Raw genomic sequence first — 21,675 nt, 5'->3', positions numbered from 1 at the left:
CATGGCATCTGCCATAGCAAAGCCGCACTTCTCTTCCCGATTTAAAAAATAAACACACCGCATTTTGACTCGCAGAATTCATGAATGTGCCACAATGCCTCCAGGCATTGTTTTGCACACGGTCACTGCATCGCGTGCTTTCAGATGCCCTTCTGCAGCCGTCTGGAACGCTCTCCTTTCGAATATTGGGAAGCCACTGGAGCTACGCACTTTTAAATCTAGATTTTGCGTATAGTTTGTTGTCCTTCCCCCGCACCTCTTATCAGCACGACTGGCTACGTACGGTGCCAAAGAAGTTCAACCTACATAGCTGTTCACTTGTGCAAGTTCATTTACCGCGCGCCACAGATGGACTCTGCAATGGGGTGACAGCACTCAACACGCCCATCCTGCACGCTCCCTCTCTAACCCCCCATGATCCTTCTTTTTCATTCTTTCCATCTGCATCCTACACCACACTTGGACATGTGTTATGCCGCAGAGCGCTATCAGACCCCGGAAGGTCTGCACTTTTAAACAAGCGATGTCCAAAATGCTCGTACTCCTCTGCGCGCGTACCATTAATTCTTTCACCATATGAATAGACTTCAAATGCTGACGCCATGCCTCATTAGGGACCTGTACAGGAAGCCAGAAATGATGATGAATGAGTGCGCGCGGCCGAAATGAGATGTGAAATTCACAAAATAACATAATAGCTGCAATACCGGCAATTATGCAAATTGTAGTCGTGAATGCCGCGAGCGAAGATCGGTTGCGTCGGAGACTTTCGCACTTCGTGTTCCCGTTGAGCTCTCTGCCCTCGGCGCAGATGTTTCACCCAGAATTGGGGGCGTCACGAGTGGTCACCGCCGAGTGCCAACATATGAGCGCAGCACTGTGGCCCATCCCTACGTGGAAATATGATGACGTTATGTGAATGTATGTTGAACTTCTTTCGCGCCGTACGTGGCCAACCGTGCTCATCGGATGTTGCGGGGGATTGAGAGCAAAATGTTCGAGTCAGTGGCGCAGTGACTACATTATCAGCTCAGGGGGTGCGGCAATTGGGCAGGTGGGGGCCCCAATATATTCGATTTTTCTCACGCAGTCGCACCGAGGCTATTATCTATCGCGGCTCCTCTTACCTAATCACATCATTAGTTTTTGTTCTTTTACACTGTTGTTGAAAATATAACTCGTGCGTGGTTGTCAAGGGGGTCCCAACTCGTAGCTTTGGTCAGCATGGGGGGCAAGGCACCCCCTGCCTGCCCCACACTCGTTCCGCTCCTGGTTAGAGCCCATTGGACGATTTGCTTTTCACTAGAGGCCGACCGAAACTGGATTTCTGGTTTCGGCTGAAAACGAAACCAGACCGAAAGTAAAAAATTGACTTTCGGCCGAAACCGAAAGTAAAAAAAATACTTTTGGCCGAAACCGAAAGTAAAAAATTGACTTTCGGCCGAAACCGAAAGTAAAAAATTAACTTTCGCCGAAACCGAAAGTTAAAATTTGACTTTCGGCCGAAACCGAAAGTAAAAAATTTACTTTCGGCCGAAACCGGAAGTATGCCGAAAGAGGCCATTTGCCAACTTTCGGCGCCGAAACCGAAACCTTTTCACACCAATGTGATCCAGCAGCATCCCGTGCGGTTCTCACTCGGGGAAAGAGGCGGGGGACGCTTTGCCGCAAGCGTCACCTGGGACCACCCCCCTGCTAGGTCCCGCACGTGGTTGTGCCGTTGGCTTTCACAAACACTTCAAAGGAGTCAACTTGAACTCCCACATTATTATTATGATTGTCTACCCAGGGAAAGCTCACCGGAGGCTCAAGACTCTTATTCATTAGGGTCCTGCCGAGTTTTGTACTATGTTGCCATGGATAATCTCAATTGTGTAATTATTTCAGTATTTTGATGTTTGGCCAATACCATTTTACAATGCATGTTTTTTTTTCATTTGAGCTATTGGAGGAGTTCACAAAAGCAGTCAACTTGAACTACCACATTATTATTATTATTTACCCAGGGAAATATCATTGGAGTCTCAAGACTTATTCAGGAGGGTCCTGCCAAGTTTTGGATGACGTTGCAATGGGTAATCTCAATTGTGTCTTTTTCAGCATTGGGATGTTTGACCAATACCAGTTACGTGAAATGTTTATTTTATTTTAGCTACTGGAGGAGTTCACAAAAGGAAAACCAATGCAGAACAGGAGGAGAACGTACAAACTCCACGCAGGCAGGCACCTGGATCAGGAACCAAACCCGGGGTGGAAACTTGTTGCGAAGCACAATCGTGGAGGCACTCGCTGCACCGCCCTGACGTCTAGCGTCAAGAGTGCGTCTGCCCGAGCCTCTCACGCCCGTGTGCGCCTGCCGGTGGCGTCTTTACGGAGAGATGAATGTGCGTGTCCTAGGTGCCAGCGTGACTCAAACCTCCACTCATCGCTAATCTCACACCACACGTGGCTCAACTCGGCGTCTTCATCAGTCGACTTCATCCGGGGGGGGGTGGGGGGGGCATGGTTACGTAGTGCGCTTGGCACACATCCGATGATTGCCAAATGTGACAAGTTGGACCGCCAGAATCGTGGCGGAAATTCATCGTGAGACGGCAGCATCGAGAGATAAAAGCTCGTGTTTGTTTACGCACTGGAGTTGATGTAGATAAAAAGGGGCATCAGACAATGTAGAAATGTAAACATTTAGCCTCACAAACCATTGATTATACTGCGGTAGTTCATGGGTGACATACATTTTAAAAATATATATTTTCCTGTTTATATTCAGCTTCAACAACATCCTCTTTCTAACACTGACACGATTGTTTATAACAAACTCAGAGAGATAAAGGAGGACTTCATTTAACAAACTGCAACTTGGATCACTACCTGTGAGATATTCACTCAATACTGCTCTAGAGGAGTTGTACACCCTTAGCTGCCGTTGCTATTCAGTGGCCTCAAATCAAATGTATCGCTCCGGATGACCACTGCAAAGTATGATCTGTGTTTTGATTATAGTGTGCTGATCTTAAAGGTGCATTGAAAAATGTTTGATACTCCTACTGATACTCCTACTGTTATGGAGTGACTCATGCTGCCAGCTATGGCTGCAAAGTTTGGTAGTACATGTTACGTATATCGTTTATTGTAAAATTTCAATCACAGTTCCTATGATCACTGTTACATTGTTTTTATAGCTTTATTGTGGTGATTTTGAAAACGTTTTGGTTTAGCCATATTTGTTTGTTGGAGTACAAAGTTAGACTGATAACTTTAATCTAAGTTGTCTTATGGTTGTTATTGTTTGACTTGCATCCCACTGGGATTTTTGCACACAGCATTGATATACGATGTTTTTTTCTGGAAGACTTTGCTATTTTTTCCTGAATTTTTCTGTTTTTGCGTGGTCACTTTAAGATGTTTTCTTGTTCATGTTTTTGTTTGTTGCGGTTGCACCCGATTCAAGAGCCGAATGGCTCACAGGGCTATACCTAATAAATGAAACTGAAATCTGAAGCAACTAATCCATCTTCAAATAATTTGGTTTATTAATTATATAAGACGACCCCACGGAAGGATTCCCACAGGATGGGTGCATGATACTGTAATGAGTAGTAAGCTCAAGCACAAACTCAATCGACACATGTAGAACGTATATAAAATAATAACGACAATATGCATCGGAAATGTGGACAGGGTTGCATGACCAGCTTGGCACTCAAATTGCTTCGTCGTTGTCGTCATCACCTGTCCAAGGGCCCGTCCATAAATGACGTCACGCGATTTTGGTAGATTTTTGACCTTTGACCCCCCCCCCCCTTCGTCACATGGCGTCACAAAAAGTCAGACCCCCCCCTCAAATATGACGTCACAAAGCTCTGCCCCCCCCCCAAATAAAACATGCTTCAAATCGCTTTAAACTATTGTCATTGTAGTGCGTATTTAATGTGGCGCTGCACTCTGATGTTGTAGGGAAAAAAACAATTAAAAAGTCAATTTAATTAAGTAGAACGTGTTGTCTAAATTTATTAAAGTTGCGCATTTTGATGTGACGTCACATTTCTCAAACCTCCCCTGTGTCACACATCGTCACAAATGTCTGCCCCCCCCCCTAGCTGCGTGACGTCATTTATGGACGGCCCCAAACCTTTCGCGGTCTTTTCCCGACTTTCTGCACAGACGACAGCTTCTGGTGTTGGCATTGCCAACGTCTTGAGGCGCGGCATTGTGGTGCTGCAGGGCATCTCAGGAGATTATCCGTGATCTGCTTCTCCTGACGAGCACCGTGATCGGATGTGTCGAAGCCGCCCCTCCCCCCCCCCCCTCAAGTTTCAAGTTTCATTTATTAGGTATAGCCCTGTGAGCCATTCGGCTCTGGAATCGGGTGCAACCGCAACAAACAAAAAAAACAAAAACGTGAACAAGAAATAATCTTAAAGTGATTATGTGCAAACAGAAAATCCAAGAAAAGACAGCAAAAATATTGCAGAAAAAGCACCGTACACCAACGCTGTGTGCAAAAATCTCAGTGGGATGCAAGTCAAACAACAACAACCACAAGACAACTTAGATTAAGGCCATCAGTCTAACTCTGTACTACAACAAACAAACACCCCTACCTCCCATGAATTTCACGAGAGTCAATTGCTGGACTCTTCTGACCATGCGTGTGAGCAAGACAGCATTCGACAGGCGTCGTGAATCATCAAATAACAATATTTGTTCTTTCCATTCGCTTTCAATTTCCGCCAACCGACTTTAACAATAACCACTGCAGGTGATGAACGCGCGTGGCGGTGTCGACTTTTCATTTCTGTATTTGGCTTTCGTCTTTGTGCGTGCGCGTGCGTTTCTATTTGGCCTGTGCTGATTGTCAGAGGTGCTGGACAATATCATTACAGCGCGTGTAGAAAATAGAGAAGAGAGAGGCATGTGAGGATGTGAGATTCTCAATTCGGTGGATTTTACTGTCAAGAAAATGCCCTTAAAACTCACGCTTCATATCAACGACATCCACGTTTGGCGCAATGATTTGCAACTATGATTTGACAATTACGAAATTGGCACTTTTAACTGTATTCCTATGTTTGCATCAGTTAACGATTCCAGTTTTTTTCCCTCTTCCATAGTATGTTGTTGTTTTGTAAGAGTTTACAAATTATTGTTTAATGCATCTATGTAACTTTCTGTAATGTTTCCGTCATTGTAGAACCGAGCATGGATCGGACACCCGTTGAACAAAGAACTTCATATAGCTCTCCCACCTTCAACTCAACGTGTATGGGAATGACTGCAGATTACTTAGTTACACATGTCCGCTTGTGGACTCCCGAGTACTCATCTAGATGCTATCGTTTTGCAGACAGAGGCCTGCGATAAGCATCACGTTAAGTTGTCCAGTGAGAGAGGGAAGAATTTAAATAGCGGTCCTGTCCAGTGAGTCACAGCAGTTGTAATAGGCTATTGTGCAGTGATAACAGATTTCCGCTGTCCTTTGATGTGCCCGTCAGTTTGCAGGTGAAGAGCGATAAACTGTTCCATCAGATAAACATCAAATCTGTTACTAAGGAATTGCCAAATGTTGAATTACCTGTGGCCTCAACATAGCAACGAACCTGGCACCTCTGGAACAGAAAATGGCACTGCGGCTATGATATTTGAAGAGTGAAACTCGATCTTATTTTGATCACTTTCATAAATGTTTTCCACTGTGCAATGGGTTTTTGTTTTATAAACACCACAAATGAAACCCCTTCCACTGCTGGATGCAGGCCTTCCTGTATCCTCTCAGTCAAGGTGGTTGTTTGAACATATCTCACCAAAATTCACCATGCCGGTCAGTGCATACATCGCTCACCGCTGACGTTAGCGATGATCGGGAACTGAACTCAGGTTTACCGCGTTTATAGCTGAGCTCACTAACCACTGCGCCACACTCCACTCTCTATATTTAGCCATGTATGTATTGGGGTAGTGGTGACAGTCATTTCACGGTATGCTGCAAACCCAGCAACTCAGGTTTAATTCCTGGTCATAACACACGTCAGTAGCAAGTGGTATCCAAACCTTGGCCCAGAGTTTGCTCTCCTAAACAATTGCTGAGTTCTGCTTATTCTCTGTGTGCTTTTACCCATAATGCTCCACGGCAAAGCATAATCAGTTTGTGTCTGGGTCTCCTTGAGGTTGACTTAACCGTAAACGATGCCTTGTGTGGTATTAACGTTAGGGAGACAAATGTGGCTGGGTGCAGTGCTGGTCCCATCACTCCAGCATGGAGCTCTTTGTCAATTGCTGGGATGCATGCACGTTGAACTTCTTTCGCGCCGTACGTAGCCAACCGTGCTAATCGGAGGTGCAGGGGAAGGACAGCAACCTAAACTCAAAGAGCAGTTCTAACGAAATGCGTCTTCAATATAGATTTAAAAGTGCATAGGGGCCATCCATTTAGTACGTACGCATGGAGGGGGAGGGGGGGGGTTGACCCAAACGCGTACGCTTGTGTATGGGGGGTCTACTGACAATGTACGCATAGGAGGGGGGGTGGGGGGTGAAGCCTCGATAATAATTTGTCTACATTGGCCTTCAAATGAGTTAGATAGGCCGGCGGTGGACTGTCTGTTTGCTTAAACACGTTAATATTATGAATCCTTGATCGTTTCTGCGTGGATTAAATATTGGCCGTTCTATAGGATTCGAGGTTGGGGGAGGGGGGTCAGACGAACGTACGCAGGTGGGGGGGGGGGGTAAAAAGTCCGCGTGAGTACAGGGAGGGGGGGAGGGTCAAGTTTTGACAGATTTTTGCGTACGTACTAAGTGGACGGCCCCATAGCTTCAGTGGCTTCCTAATATAGGAAGGAAGAGCGTTCCAGACTGCTGCAGACGGTGCGAAAGAAGTTCAACATACAGACAAGGCTGAGAATAAAACTCTGGTCGCCGGGTTCACAGCGTGATGTGCTAACCACTGCACTTTCCCTAAACATATAAAATACTAAATGGAAGATATTGTCTTTATGTACCTATAAATGCATGTAAATATACAATTTGTAGGAGAGGACTTTCATTAATGTTATTTAAGTGAATGGCCAGCATATATGTTAAACTTGTCAGTTCACTGCTGGATGAAAACCTCTCCATGCCATTCAGATAGTGGGATGGTTTAGCCATACTTCACCACACCGGTCTGTGTGGGTTGGTAAATGCAGGGAGCCAATATGTGTTGGACTGTCCTCTGCTGCCCACGATGCATCTCCGCAACCTATAATACCTGTTACGCATGGTGGGTGTCCATCCCAGCACCATCCAGGCTTAACCCTCCTTCAACCTTCCCGAGACCTGACAAAGCAGGGCACATTCCTGCTCATTTGGGTCATAGGCACATCTACATTGTACGGACACTGCAAGTATAACCACGTGCCGGATATAAGATGTCCATCTGTGTGGGTGATGCACGATCAAAAGGTTAAGAAAACAATGTCGGAAGACACCCACCTGTTCGCGGGTAAGGCCGTTCTAACATCCCTTTGCCATCGCACGTGCGTGCCTCCCCCACATCTCAAGGAGCTGAGAACCAGCATCGGATGACAATGATTGTGACTCCGCTCCTCGTGAGCGTTGCTTATTTTGCGATAAGGGATTTTTTTTTTTAAACAGGATTGTTACAATTTCCGCCTTTGTGTTTGACAACGATTACCAGATTAGCCAAGCGCGTGTGTGTGTGCGCATTGAAAAGCTGATAAGGGTGCAATGTAGAGGAGCACTGGATCAAGAGAAACGTTATGCAAGAGACAAGCAAGAAGAATCGCTCTGTATGTAAGTAGGTCAGAGTTGCTGTCTCTTCCACGCTGCCGAGTTTCGTGGTCTTGCAGTGAGTCACTGGAGATCGCCTACCCGTTCAAATAAGAGAACGTGGCCATAAGGAGCTTGAGAGAAGCGTGTGGTCTTTTGTTTAAATAAGCGATGTTTACAGCTGTGTTCAAACATGGCTGTACGTCTGTGGTTACTCAAGACTCACAACTGCCAACTGGCACGTAAGGTTATAAACGGCATTACATTTACGATTGCATCACGGATTGTCATAGAATTTATGAGACAAAATTACTTTATGTGAAAAAGTGTATGTATTCAAATTTGAATTTAGTTTTCAGGACAATTTTTGGCAAAAATAAAATAGGTAATTATGTATTTTAAGACCACATAAAATATTATTTTCATTTTAAGAACGATGACATCTAACACACCTATCTTTCATAACGTAAAGTTTTTGTGAGAAATTAAGCCTTAACATCGTGTCAGTTTTAGCTAGGATGACTTTGCTGCCATGTACAATTTTTGGCCAAAAGTTGTGCACCCCATTGCGAACACAACGGAATTGCTGGCTGTCATACGCGGCCCTCTTATCTTATTCGCGTTTGACAATGATTCCCAGATTAATCCACAACTCCCTCTGTACATCAACACCATCGTGGATAAGTTTGCAGCTTCCTGTCCTATCTCTCAAGAGTCATTACGCAACCATCTTTATCCATGAACACAGCAGATAATAGGATAAATATAGCATCTACCCACAACAACCTATGCAATTCTAGATTTGAAGCTTTCGTGACTGCAAGGATTCATACTCTTAGGTTTTTTCGGTAAAGTCACGTAGGCAAAATATTCTTTTCTAAAAGTAAAATAAAAAATCACGACGTTTAGGAGGCAACCGTCACAGCACGATTGTTGTATCACCAATGATATCAGCAATGATACAGCAATCGTGCTGTGACGGTTCCACCTGAAGACGGAAGCTTGTGTTGCCTCCGAAACGTCGTGATTTTTTATTTTACTTTTAATTAGAAAAAAAATACCTACGTGACTTTACCGAAAAAACCTAAGAGTATGAACCTATGCAATGCTTCCTCTTTTCTGAGACATGGGCGGGAGGTGATGGGACAAATACATCGAAAATAATGGGGAGAATCACGGAATGGCCTGGTCCTGCTGATAACATGAGTTATGGACAATGGGAGTCCGATTGAGGTATGCAAAAGAACAATAAATTGTATCCACTTTTTGAAGAAGCATTGTTTTAGAGTTTCGTGTATTGGCCTTACAATAAAGTGCAACGATTCTTCATTTGCATTAATATTTAGCACATCCGAGGTGAGATACTGAGACTCAATCACACACTTATCTGAAAGACCTGGCATTAAACAGGTTTCACTTTACCCTTCCAAACATTATCCTGAAACACACTTCCTCCCATGCTGTAATAAATATCACACTGTCAATGCATTGTCAGTTTGGCCTGCAAATATAAAGAGACTAAAGTAAATAAGCTTACCGGCAAGTGAGGAGTTGAGCATGTGGTCGCTCTCAAGCATCTCACGTCAATTTGACAATATTTAGCAATATTCCTCAACGAAACATAACTTATGGCATACTGGATAAGCTATTGAGAAACCCTGCAGTCGGACGAGTTAGCTATAAGCAGTGCTAGCAAGAAGTCTTGTGGAACCAAATCCTGTCCATGGATTTGATCAAAACAAGGCAGTTTGATTTCTTACAATCTTACAATAGCAGAAAACTACGTTACACTTATCATTAAAGAAGACACAAGACTTTATATTTTTATTGTTTGTATGAAACTGCATTTTTTTAATCTGAAAGTTATTTCAACATATCTCGTGTCAAAAAAATATATCCTTACATTGCAGGGATCGCTACGAGTTTAACGAGATGCTCTCCTGTTTATCGACGCCCTTCTGAGTTGATCCACCCGTCACACGTTCCTTTTTCTCTTCTTCCCCTTTCGGCTGCCGGTCATCGAACAAAGACGCTGGTCACTGCGTCGTGCGCTTTCAGACGCGCTTCTGCGGCCGTCTGGAACGCTCTTCCTTCCGATATTAGGAAGCCACTGGAGCTTTGCACTTTTGAATCTCGATTGAAAACTCATTTCTTTAGAACTGCTTTTTTGTGTGTTCGTTTGTGGCCTTTCCTTCCCACGCGCCTCCAATTAGCGCGGTTGGCTCCGTACGATCCGAAAGTTCAGTGTACGTACAGGACATACATTTCGCCCTTTCATTTTTCTCTCTCTCTTCCATCGTTACCTAGATCATTGCCGGGGACCTCCAACGCTACACATGTTGATGCCGGTCGTCTGGACACTTTATGCTGTGGCCTTTACTTATTCAAAATATATCTTTTTTAAATACCTACTATAATCACCCAGGAATGTGTGTCCTTAACGCTCGTGACGTCACTCCACATTGACCAGCCCCCCTAATTAATAATCATGAGCAGGTGACGTCACTCAATACGGAGTACCCCCCCCCCCCCCATCTAATAATCATGAGCAGGTGACGTCACTCCACATCGAACAGCCCACCTCATTAATAATCATTATAAGGTGACGTCCTTTAAATGGACACCCAACCCTCCATTAATAATAATTAGCGGCTGACGTCACTCCACATGGAGGGGGGGCGAGGCGCCTCCTCCCCCCTCATCGGCGTCAACTCACAACCCTCACCATGCTGTTGAGACATCGAAGTAAAAAGGACGTCATGATGAACAAGGGATTATAACCTTTACATGAAATAGGTCTGTGTCACAGCGCCCTTACAAATTGCACACGCATCGATGCAACGAATGTCACGTCGTGGTCTGATTTTCGCTTGCAAGTTTCAGATTTACCGCAATACACCCGGTCCTTGGACGGGCAAAAGGGGCTACTTAGTAATAATTTCCTTACGTTGATGGTGGTGGGGTTTTGTTTTTATGTCTGCAAATATTCATGCACGAGTTATGAAACTATCCAAAACACACACACACACACACGAGACGTATTACACAAACACGTACAAAAGAATGAGAGCCAAACCTATGCCACATCTGTATGACAACCTCACGCTGAAATCTCTGGGAGCTGGTTATTAATGGCTATCTGGGTCCACGCGGGAAGGAAGCCGTAATCACACACTGCACCCCAGCGGCTTTCAGCCTTTTAATTGCCCAGCTAAATATAAGTGGGGGCAGTGGTGGGGGGGAAGGAGAGAAAAAAAAACATCCGCTTGGACATCTCGCACGGTTGTAACGGAGAGCGCTGCCATACAGTTCTACGACACGGGAAGCGTGTCCTGAGATCTTGACGTGTAACATTCATGATAAATAGAGTAATGAAAACAATTCCTGGTGAAAATATCGTACGTGTACAGCAACCCCCCCCCCCCCCCCCCATTTTTTTTGTTTGTTAATCGAATGGTGGATGAGAGCCTCCTCAAACTCCCGATTGCCGCGGTTGGCTACGCACGGTGCAAAAGAAGTTCAACATAAATATACTGCGTGGGTCGTTGGGGTTATATGTGACCACACTTCACCCACGCAGGTCAGTGCGGGTTGAAGGTGGGGAGCACAGATATGGAAGCATAGTACAGCACAACAATTGATTGTTCTTCAAAGCCCTCTGCTCCCCCACATAGCTCCTGAGCAGCCTATAATGACCTCAGTGGCATGGTGGTCTCCCATCCAATGCTCAAACCTGCTTAGCTTGCGAGATCTGAAAAAAAAGATTGGGTGCATTCCAGGTACTTTGGTCATAGGTGGTGAAAATAATGGTTTTGAAAGCTTCCTTCCTGTTTATATGTAACGGATTACTCATGCAGTTAATCTGTGTAATCTCGTTCTCAACAATGCATTCCTTTGGTATACAAACTGCCGAAAAAAGTTCATCAGATTGAAAAATTAAACAAGAGTGCTGCATTCAGCATTCAATACGAATTGTATGTGGTACGAAGTGAGGTCGACAACATTTAAAACTACATGACTATGTGTGCGTATGCAAGCTAAATTATTAGTTTGTAAAAAAAAAAGTATGCGCGCATATGTCAGTTTCCAGAAGTAAAGCAGTGCCGAGTTTGTGTGGTGGGTGGGCGATGGATTGGGTGGTGTGGGTGGAACGGAAGTAGCCAAATATAGGTAGGTGTAACACATTGGACTTCACCACATCCGGTAATATATCAGCAGATGCTGAACCTTAGCCAGATGCAGTGCGCCACGCACAATGACATAGGCAAATTCAACCTCCACACATGTCAAATACAACTGCCCATCGGGCTAAGGTGAAATTGCGAACTTGTTAAAGCTCCAGCCAACAGTTACTCACATATATTAAACAACCGGTTGGGACGTGATTGTTCAAATGATGTCGACAAGTGGAGTAAATATAAAATAAAATTCCAAGATAAGTTTAAATACTCATAAAAACACACACGACATTACAGACCGTAAAGCGTGCTTACACTTTACATGACCAAAGAGCACTGTTAAAAAATAACTTTGCTTAATAAATCCGAAGAAAGCTTTCCACATCGTTTTGAAAAATTACTTTCAAGTAATAATTGCTTAAAATTGTTTTTCGGTCTAAATTTAGAGGGCAAATGGGTTTACAGGAAAAGACATTTGTTATTTCCGCCCTTGTGTTCGCAAAAGGGCAGCCCTCTCTGCAAGTCACCCGAATCACGGCCTCAGGAAAGCCCACGGTGGCATGTGAGCGAGACCTCTCGGCTCGACTAAAAAAAACAATAGCTGCTACAACCTTGGCACACGCCCTCCGAGAGCATGCAACGTTTTCAAACTACGGTTAAGTTACCGAATGCTTTACGTATGCAGATTATATTACAACCGATACAACTCGAATATGTAAATTAACGCATTCGGGGACTCATTTTAGAAAATAAGCAACAACCCTTATTTTGAAAAGTCACGTGTATATAGGTTTTACAGAGTTTTCTTAAAATGTTGCTCTATTGAATCCGTAGTTTTTTGCCTTTTTCCATTCCGTGTTTTTTTTGTAAAAAAAAAGGCGTAAGCACCAAGATTGATTTGATTTACAAAACGGATTACGAATCTATCGGAAACGCAAGAGAATTACACCAGGAATACCGAGCACGCTATGAGGCTTGCCAAATGATAGAATTGGCCATCTTTAATATTTATTTATATAATCTGCACGTTTGTAAATCACACTTTAAAGAAATGCTATACGCCTTCTGCAGTTTATCTACCCACCGCTTCGTCGTGGTCTGTGAATTTATAAGCTCGGAACCATCTTACACCCCCATAAACTACTCAATATACAGAAAACAATTATCACGTTGCATTTCCGATATAATGCATCAGTATTCTTACTTGCATTAACTCAGGCCAAAATCATTCATTATAAACACCATCAAAGAGGGGTTATACAATGCTGATTTCCAGCTGGGATTGTGGGTGACTCAAGGTTCCTGACACCAAGTGAACTGAGGTGAACTTGTTTTATTTGTGGAAGTTATTTGCATGTCCACAATCAAACAACTGTGAGAAATTGTATCCATTAAGCCTTAAAACCACTTGTCAAGCAGACAAGTTGATAAGGGTTACAGTGAAAAAATAATAAACTTCGAGTTGGCTTGCCAATTTTCCATTACAAACGCTAAGAAAGACTCATCGTCTGTCACTCGAACAAGTACCACAAGCCAGTGAGTGGGGCAGCAGGGATTTCTCTTCAAGCTACATCTACTCATCTAGTATAAGACTGACCCCTAGTGGAAACATAGCGTGCACTCCCAGGCATTCAGCATATTTGACCAATATTTCTCTTCCAAGATCGCAATCGATGCTGTTCAATGGAAATAATTTAAAATTGCACAAAAGCGTATTGCAGCCATGCCAAATTGCATCACCTGACCATGATACCCCACATTTTCACTGCTCATTTAAAACTCTTCATGGTGCTTTGGCTGTGGCTACATTTGCTCAATTTTACACTCCTAAAGTGAAAATGTACAGCAATGGCTGAGGCCAAAATTACAAAATGAGTTGTTTTCCAATTAAATCTTTCCGCAATGTGTCAAAACATCAATGTTGAAATCCCAAGTGATTGAGACAGCATCACTCATGAACACAAAAGCCAAAACCCCTAGGTGCCCTCCTGTTTACCTCCTCCATCTACTTGGAAGAGGTCATCAAATACTGTATACCCACCTCGGTGAAATTCTGCACACAATCCTAGTGATCAACAGAAAATGTCAAACTTAACAACTTTAGAACTAATTAGTGTTCCACTTCCATGACCCATCAATGAAACTAAACTTTACAAAATTAGGCAACTTTAAACGACAGGCATAGAGTGTAAAACATCAACACACCCAACATCAACGTACATGGTATATGTGGATATTTATATTGGAAAAGGTCATGGGAACCACTATTTCATGGTATATACAATTATCTAAAAATGGCAATGCAATAAACAATTTTAAGAGTGTTTTTCATGTTGTTATGGCTATTTAACAGTGCTGCCCACTAGCAAACCAGCACTGTACTCAGATCTCTCCATGTATGTATATTGAACTTCTTTCGCACCGTACGTAGCCAACCGTGCTAAATCGGAGGTGCGGAGGAAGGTCAACCAATCCATGCAGTATCAATCTTGCGGGTTTGTTGACAAAACTTCACCATGCTGTGCTGGTCAGCAGGGGAATTCAGATGTAATTCGTCACTAATGTGAGCCACTTCTGAGCATCCAACGCATGTTGTTGGGTCCATAGCGCAGCGTAGAACCACTGTGCACAGCTGTACCTTATGTCTATTTCACTGCCAAAAATGTAAGGATATTTAGGGACTGTCATTTCTTCTTTAACTGTTCTTGTCAAACCTAATTTTGAGGCAGGATGCATTCCCAGTTAAATACAGAAAACATTGACCCGCATTGCTAACTATACAAAAATGTCTTTCATTTAACCAGCAGAATATTAAAATGACTCATTCATCCACTCCAATGTTTTAAAGCAAAATAAAACTATATTTTCTTGACTTAAAGCTTTCGTGACTTCAGGAATTAATATTCTGTGGGTGTTTCGGTAAAGTCACGTAGATAGGTTCAAATTAATAAAATATAAAATAAACTACGACGTTTCGATCACAACACAAGTGATCGTCCTGATGACGATCGCTTGTGTTGTGATTGAAACGTCGTAGTTTTTATTATTTTTTATTAATTTGAACCTATCTTCGTGACTTTACCAAAAGATCCAAAGAATATAACTATATTTACATAAAAAAAACACGCACAACGTTCAGCAATTCACCACTTTATAAAGTGAACGTTTAAAATTATACATCGTGTAGACTTGCAAATTAAAACAATTAAATGTCAAAAATTCCTTCAATCACAGCATAATGTACATGAGGAAAATGTGAGAGCTAAGTAACTTCTAAATCGCAAAACAGTAAAGAAATGTCAATGCTAAGACGGCAAAATATATCCACTGTATTGGCACAACGTCTTTGGTTTTTATAAACAGCACTTTAAAACCACCAGTTAAATAGTATATATTGGCAATATAAAGAAAAACGTATCATGCAAAAAAACATATTAGCTACAAATGCAGTACATACAGTGTGATGTGTGTAGTCTTTCAAATAAAATGGTACAACAAGACATAAGAGCAGCAATTATTACAGCCGAGTGAGTACATGAGCAAATACAGTCATTACTGACAATAAACTAAACACTACTGTTTGCATTGCTTGTTGCACTGTACCATGAAATCAACAGCCTGCACCAGGGACACAAAGAAAAGTTAATTTCTACGTCTGAATTTGGCTCCTGGTCAGGGCCAACATGGGGCTTACCACACACACAGTGCCTTCATAAAAGCGCGTAACATGTGCTTGTTTTCCAATTACACTCACTGGGTTCCACACGATGTACGTTGAACTTCTTTCGCACCGTACGAAGCCAACCATGCTAATCGGAGGTGCGGGGAAGGACAACAGACTGAAGGCGGAAAAAATTATGGGAACGGATTGGGTAGCCCTGATCCTTTCTGAACACTGTACTCTACAGTAGCATTTCACCATCTCTATTCACTATGCCCCTGATGTTTTATTAAACTTGGGATTTTAAATGTAATGAGTGCACGCTTGTCTACATGTGTGTGCGAATGGCGTTACCCATTGGTAGCGTAATCTCCATGATTAGATTTTGACAAATTGTGGCGGAACACAAATGATCATTCCCATTGCATCATTTGCACGCAAGTGCTACGCTAAAGTTCTCTCCAACGAGCCAAATGTGACATGTTGGGTTCTGCAGAGTGCACTCGTCAAAGTGCATCAAGACAATCAAGAAGAAATACAAGCAGATACTACAGAATATTCAATAATCACTTGTATAAATGCCTGATGGGAACACTCTGGACAACCTATATTAAGGCACATTTGGCTTAAAAAGGTACACTGACATTAAATCCCTGGAATGGCATGATTTGTCCACTCCATTTATACAGTACTTTTAATGAACCCTTTCAGAGACACAGCTGTGCAATTTGTTACAGGACTAATCAGTAGTAAATAAAAATTACAAAATAAACATTAACATAAAAAAGGCGGAGCTGAACATTATGTTCATTAATCAAAGAAGTGAGGCTATTTTTTTCTTGATCGTATAAACTTCTCACCAATTTGTTCATTTCACACGATATTTCCCGACTGCTTGCATTGCTGAAACAAACCACTTCCACTCAAGTGCAATTCTCTATTGAACATCGTTTTCAGTAAAACCTCTGAGATGATGAGGATTCCTTTTTCTCAGTTGCTGTTCTTCGTCCTGGAGATAAACAACAGAACACACACGTTGAATGTAAGTTCCTGTTGAAGTACTCATCTCTCGAATGGTCAAATGCTTTCAAATTTTACAGCAGGAACTATATCATGCATCCCCTCTCTGAAATGGGAACACTTAAAACCCAGTTCTTGGGACCGTCACCAATTCAAGAATCTGATACCAACTGTCAGCGTGTACCAATTACAGGTAGTCCCCGACTTGCGATGATCCGACTTACGATATTTCGATCTTACGATGGCGATATGACAAAATTGTAAAATGTTTTACATTTCGCGCGGCAGGCAAATGCAGCAGCGTACGAGGTACGACGCTGTACGTTGGGACGCTGCCGAGATGTACTGAACGCATCTCCCGCCTTGTGTGGTGATGCCTCACTCTCACCAGCGGTCGACGGAGTTAAGTTGTCTCAGTGTTCAATGCATGTTAAAAGTTTTTATAGCAGATAGGATTGTTTCCTGAAAAAACTTTCTATGAAATTGCAGTTCATATAGGTAGGCTAAGAATTTACCTTGTTTTTTTTACTTTATATTTTACTGTGCAATACAGTATTGTAATTAATATATACATACAGTATATAGTTTATACAGTACTGTAAATTACTCTGTTTTGCTAAATTATCACCATTCTTTAAAACTCCTGGGTAGGCTAGGCCATTTTCGACTTACGATATTTTCGACTTACCATGGGGGTCGTCGTAACGTATCTCCATCGTAAGTCGGGGACTACTTGGATATATTTCATGTAATCATTGATTGGAAACTCCAGCAGCCGGACAGGCCTTAACTGCAACGGTTTCCAAAGGCACCATAAAAGCAACTTGTATTGCATCATATATGAAACAGTTGAATGTGCAATAGAAAGCAATTTTGCTAAATTTCAAAATAAAATTTATATCAACACAAATGGCAATCGGCACTTCTTTCACCATATCTGAGCTCAGAACGGCTGTCGTACCGTTTCAAACATATCCTGGTGTTCAGCAAGGCAATCGTCAATCTCTGCAGCCAACAGCTGGTCCGCACACTCGTCCTCGTAGTCTGTCTGGTTGTCCGACTCGTCCGCTGTCCAAAAAAAACATTGAAAAAATGAAAAGCATTGGAATAAAACTGTGACCTCACCCCAACGTGACAAATGAGCTGCATCGGTGTCGCCACATACCAACCAATCGCACAATATCGCCAATCACCAGGAGCCTGCCCAACTATTCTGAAGCTTATTTGGCCCACAAAAATATGAATTTATTTAAGTGATACAGTTTTTGAATACTACATATCAATCCATTGAACATCATTACCATAAGTGATTTGTCCCACCTGGGTGAATTTTACTATTTGTCCATACATTGCAATTAGTGTGGATACAACAATCACAACAAAGACGTGTTGTTCAGTTGTGAAATCCTGCAGCAAGCCACTGGAGTTAAAAAAAAACTCAGCCCACACATCACAAACCAACAGATGGGAAAAGAGCATTATCAGCCAACACCTGCTTTACCTAAGGAAGCGTGCAGATACATTTGGCATACCACATTCCAAATCGCCCCTACACCAAGTAACAAGGCTGTGTAATACTACCTTGAAGTGGGATAGCCTTATGTTATCAAGTTAAGTTTGGCTGATAGCATGAAAGGCATATTCTTGGATCATATTCTCTCTGGAAGGGACACCCAATAACCAATGCTCCAATCTATCTCAAGAATAAGCAGATCCAGGTGTCAAATATTCTGATTGATGGGTTGGATAACACTTGCCAGCATACTTCAGTATCATGCACGCTGTGATTTTGGCTTCAATGCAGGTTTATTTCTGTATATACTGGCATTGCATACCCACAAGCCTTTGGTTACCAACCTGGTGGTGTTTTGTGCATACATTTTTTTTACGAAAAAGATAAATATAAAATTCATGTTTTTTCATGTGAAATATAGGTGAGCTATAAGACATTACCATTATAGTGCTTTAAAAATAATTACTTCACCTTCACTGAGACATATTTAAATGGAGCGAGTAAGAAACACCACTACATTCAAAACATTCTGAGAAAATGGCAAAACTACGAGCTACGTATTAGAATTCAATTTTGTGCAATTTCAAATCCATTAAATAATTATTGCAAAAAATAGGAGGGGGTAGATTGTGTCAGAAATTAGGCTCCAGTAGTTTCTCATGAAGCCATTTTTCTCCACAAGACTAACCGCCTTCACAAGCACGATGCATGACATCTAAAATAACCACACAAGCTATGAACCAGAGCAATGACTACACTAAGGCACCGCACACAGTTTCACTCAAAAAAACACTGCAAAAGCAAATGAGCAGGTTAAAGAAGGCACGCATGCAAGCCAAGTACTTGAGGTTCAGGCAGAATGACTCAAGCCGATAGCTGTACCATGAAAGGTTGCTTGGAAACTGAGGTAATCCTCATCCAGCCCCTCATCGCCTGCATCATAATCCCGTTCGTCTGAAGACAACACAGCTAAGTTTATCCACCAACTTCGTTGCAACCCTGCATTAGCTATTAGGACATGCTTAATTCTCAACGTGTGCCTAGCAATAAGCACTGTTAAGTCCTCTGCTATAAAGGCCTTGTGACGGTGTTCTCTAACGCCGTTTTGCACCTCTGGTGATGAAAAAGTAGCGTTTAGTGCCACATTTGCATACGGATAATTCTAGTGACACGAGAAATCCTCATTCATTCTATTCTTGCGTACGGCAATGCGTTCAGGAGCTAAACGCCAATGTTGAGGTCTGCTAGCAAAGAGAGGGCTTCAGGAGAAATTGTGTGCAGTTTTGATATTCGTCTGTTGAAGGAGCGCAGACCAGTGGGGGTTTACTATCTGCTCCACAAGTTGAGTTGCAAGGCCGCAATGGCACTGTGGAAATGGTGCTCATTGCCCTGCTGACGTTCTGATGCGGTTGATGATGTTTGGGTCTTGAATGAGGTGTTTTATCGGGAGGCAGTAGCACTTCTTGCGACCCACCTGTTACACGTGGTTTTCACGATTCACACTTAAGAGGCATGCAAGTATAAGTACATGGCAGTATTGGAACACAATAACCGCACATCGCTTTCCAGAACAAGAAAAAAAAACACTTGATTAGACTTTTATAGAGTGATATAAGGTTTTACTCTCTTAATAAACATAAGTAACAAAAATCATGAAGTATATTAATTAAAAAATTGCAGTAGACACTCCATTTACTTTCCTGTTGTCAAGTACCAGTATATACAGCTTAACATTTAGAACTCTACACGTATATTTGTATATGCCCGAAACGGAATTCTCACCTTCCACGGAGGGCAAGACCTTAACTGGTTCGATTCTTGACACAATTTCAGCGAGATCAGTGAATGAGGCATTTGGACATGTCAGCGCCTGTGAAAATAATACAAGCATATTGTAGATTTTTTTTAAATGTATTTTACAACATAATATTATCATGTTTTTATGAAACAATAAAGCAATATGAATCAAATCACATTAGTGAAACAATGTTGTATTTGAACTTATACATTTTGCAAATAGTGATTGCTTACTGTGTAAACAAGTTAACCCACAGTCTAAAAGACAATACAAATTTGGTGTGCGGAAAATGTTTGTACATAAAAAGTTAGGAGTTATAGAAGATGGATTTTTCTTCTTCCAGGGCACTCACATCAAGCTTCTTGCTCTTGCAGAAGTCCTCCGACTGTCCGTCTTTCAACAGGTTTTCAATGACGTCGCCTCTCTCCCAGGCTTCAAACACCGTCTTGCCGTGCTGGTAGCCCATCTCCTGCAGTGTCGCAGCGCCAGAGACAAACACAGAAACAGGCAGTGAATAAAGAGTGTCACTGAGCCGCACATCTGCGCTACATATCACGTAACATGTTGTTTATTTGGAGAGGTGTTGCAACTTGCACTTTTCCATGTAACCTGCATTGTAATGAATTATAGATGTAGCAAAACCGTTTCTACTCTTATTCTTGGTTCTTTCGGTAAAGTCACGTAGAAGGGAAATAATAAAATAATAAAAATAAAACATAAGATAAAATTCTCACGACGTTTCGGCCACAACGCAAGCAGCCGTCCTCGCGTTGTGGCCGAAACGTCGTGAAAATTGTATCTTATTATGTTTTATTTTTATTACTTTATTATTTCCCTTCTACGTGACTTTACCGAAAGAACCAAGAATATGAATCCATGCAGTCACGAAAGCTTTAAATCGAAATCCGTTTCTATTCTCTATCCTCATATTATAAGCTAAAACTGTGCGATGTAATCCACCATTGGACGAAGGCCCTCTCCATGCCATGTTGGTCATGGGGGTTTGTTTGACCATACTTCACTACACCGGTTAGTGCGGGTTGGTAAAAGGGAGCGGCCCAGGATTGGTTCAGATGTCGCTTGTTAGCCAAGGCTGGAAATCAAACTCGGGTCTGTGTTCCTAGCGCAGTGCATGAACCACTGCACCGCCGCTAAACAAGTAATGGATTATTATTGTTACATCAAGGTGGTGTTTGAAGATCACAGTGAAGGCTCACAGCATATACTTCACAATGCATTGGAAAAATAAGAAATCATATTAAAGAGAAGCTGATAATCACCAATCACTGTCAAGGCATTCATAGCATTAAGCACTTACGTAAATCTCGTCAAACTTTCCGAAGTCCAGGGTCTTGTAGCGATCGATTGGTGGGCGTATGTACTCGCAGTAGTCGCTGTTCTTCACAACCTCCAGTTGCCGCACGCAGCACACGTACGCAAGGCGCGATTGAATCTCTGCCATGTCCGGCACCTACGAATCAACCGCCACAAGGGCATGTCCACGTTAAATTCTGTTTCAGGTGACAGGTGGCCCGTCAGTGGAACGTATAACGGCTCAATGCCCGGTTCACAATTCAGAGGCATCATCACAGCAATACATTTCGCTGCTCCTGACACAATGATCTGGTTCAATCACCTCGATGTAAAATTATAGTTGTTGCCCTACACCTACATCAGCTATACAAAGAAGATCGTCAATGCTGAGCTGAGCTGGCACTGCTGAGAATCTGGGTTT

The 21,675-nt window shown here is 42.4% G+C and overlaps 1 protein-coding gene across 10 annotated transcripts in view; it reads right to left on the bottom strand.

Annotated features, from left to right (window-relative positions):
• Positions 1–15,082: 15,082 nt before the first annotated feature.
• PNPLA7 (patatin like domain 7, lysophospholipase) overlaps positions 15,083–21,675 on the bottom strand; it is a 42,584-nt gene continuing 35,991 nt past the window's right edge. For 8 of the 10 annotated variants that reach the window (XM_078603395.1, XM_078603394.1, XM_078603396.1 and 5 more), the window contains 6 exons: positions 21,259–21,411; positions 20,293–20,409; positions 19,925–20,012; positions 19,025–19,096; positions 17,591–17,697; positions 15,083–16,618 (listed from right to left, as the gene is read on the bottom strand). In XM_078603395.1, coding sequence (XP_078459521.1) covers positions 16,547–16,618; positions 17,591–17,697; positions 19,025–19,096; positions 19,925–20,012; positions 20,293–20,409; positions 21,259–21,411 — 609 coding nt within the window. In that variant the 3' untranslated portion in view covers positions 15,083–16,546. The remainder of the gene's footprint in view (positions 16,619–17,590; positions 17,698–19,024; positions 19,097–19,924; positions 20,013–20,292; positions 20,410–21,258; positions 21,412–21,675) is intronic. The other 2 variants (XM_078603401.1, XM_078603404.1) reach the window with 1 other exon arrangement.

The sequence above is a fragment of the Lampetra planeri genome, chromosome 20, assembly GCF_965212315.1.
Source record: "Lampetra planeri chromosome 20, kcLamPlan1.2.h2, whole genome shotgun sequence".
In the NCBI taxonomy this organism is placed as follows: Eukaryota; Metazoa; Chordata; class Hyperoartia; order Petromyzontiformes; family Petromyzontidae; genus Lampetra; species Lampetra planeri.
This window is presented reverse-complemented; position numbering and strand designations above follow the sequence as displayed.